At 30.7% G+C, this 1,621-nt stretch overlaps 1 protein-coding gene across 1 annotated transcript; it reads left to right on the forward strand.

The window, feature by feature from the left end:
- Positions 1-729: 729 nt before the first annotated feature.
- On the forward strand, positions 730-923 carry Tsp_13499 (bombyxin A-7; the record flags this gene model as incomplete). Its single annotated transcript, XM_003368451.1, has 1 exon — positions 730-923. A coding segment is annotated over one exon (194 nt), but the record flags the coding sequence as incomplete, so codon positions are not given.
- Between the last annotated feature and the right edge of the window lie 698 nt (positions 924-1,621).

Consider the following 1,621-nt stretch of genomic DNA (forward strand, 5'->3'; position numbering starts at 1 on the left):
AAAATAAAATTGCAAACCTTTATTTGGGATAAAGGTAAATCGGCGCATTTAAAATTGAGAAGTGTTTCCAGGTTATGCAAAGTTATGTTTATGGACCCCTTACCTCTTCCTTGGCCTGGCCAATGCAGTGCTACATTAATATCTTTTCTTTCATCGTGACTTTCCTTGCACAAATTGTGCTTTATGTTGTTGTAACCGCGCAAATCTGCTTGCTAATATTTACAATATATGTTCGGGGGGGGGGGGGGCGGGGATAATGGTAATGATTTAATTTTCACTCTTTAGCAAATAATGGAAATAGAATAGACATTAAAAAAATTCTTTTGCAGTTATTTAATAAAAATTTTCTTCAAAACGTGAATAATGAAAATTTGCATTGAGCTTACAATTATCTGTAGCGCATGGAGTATTATTGAAGTGGTGGTGAAAACAAGATAAGATAAGAATTGCTCAAATGCGACAATGCTTATGTGCACTTATGAAGCACTGCAATGTTGATTTCAAAATATGCTACTGAGAGAGAGAGAGGATTTGTTTGTTTTTTTATTCAATACTTTATTATATACACATTCAAGTGAAAAATAGAATTAAGTCGAATTTGATCACATCCGATGTATGAAAACAATTTAATTTTATGGAAGAATTGAATGCCTACCTCATTAAGGCAGAAAATTTAATGATGGATGCAAATTTTTAATTGCTGATAAAGTAAATTAATTTATATTTCAGAATCAGAGAATTTCGATGATGCCATTTATGGAAATGCGGTTGCAGACGATTGTTTGACGTCACTGGAAGAGACGGATTTCGGTCATAGAGGAGCGCACAGATTGAAGAGAGCTAGAAGAGGAATTGTTGAAGAATGCTGCATACGATCGTGTTCATACGCATACATGCGTTCATTTTGTTGCAATAACCAATGAATTTTCACATAGCATAAAAGTATGAAAATTTCTTTTTTCGTTTATTTCTATTAGAAATGTTGTCATATTATTCAAAGTATGAAAAATTTTTTTACATTTGCATTCTTTCTTTATCATTTATCAATAATTTTTATACCAATACAGCGCTGCACCTCTTGCTTAAAATATGATTGTAAAAATTCGTGTCATAATGACAAGGTGCTATAACTGTCTTTCAAATAATCCATGAATTTGTAAAGCAAAAGGGGCAAACTTTTGCTAAAATAAAACTGTAACAATCAATATGAAGATGCTTTGCACTAATGCGCAGTGAATCTTTACTTGTATTTTTTAAAGTTTATTTTTGATTTGGTAGTTGGTTTTCAGTTCAGTGTCCGTTTCATTTTGTAAACTCAATAATTCCTTATACGGTAGTGACTACTTTTAAGATTAATCTACTGACATTTAGATAGAGCAATTAATGTAGGAAAATTTATTAGTGTAATAAAAGAAAATATAAATTACAGTTAAAATAATTTAAACACATGTGTATGTTGAAATAATGCATAATTTAAGAAATCATTTCTATACAAAATGCCTGAAAATTTCGGTTCATTGTTGGAACGAATACGAAATGTTTAAAATCAGCAGAAGCGTACAATTTTCCTTTTTAATGCAAAAATGGCTGCGTCTTTTGATTTGTTTTTACTCATTAAAAA

Source organism: Trichinella spiralis (genome assembly GCF_000181795.1).
Source record: "Trichinella spiralis strain ISS 195 chromosome Unknown Scfld2448, whole genome shotgun sequence".
Lineage (NCBI taxonomy): Eukaryota > Metazoa > Nematoda > Enoplea > Trichinellida > Trichinellidae > Trichinella > Trichinella spiralis.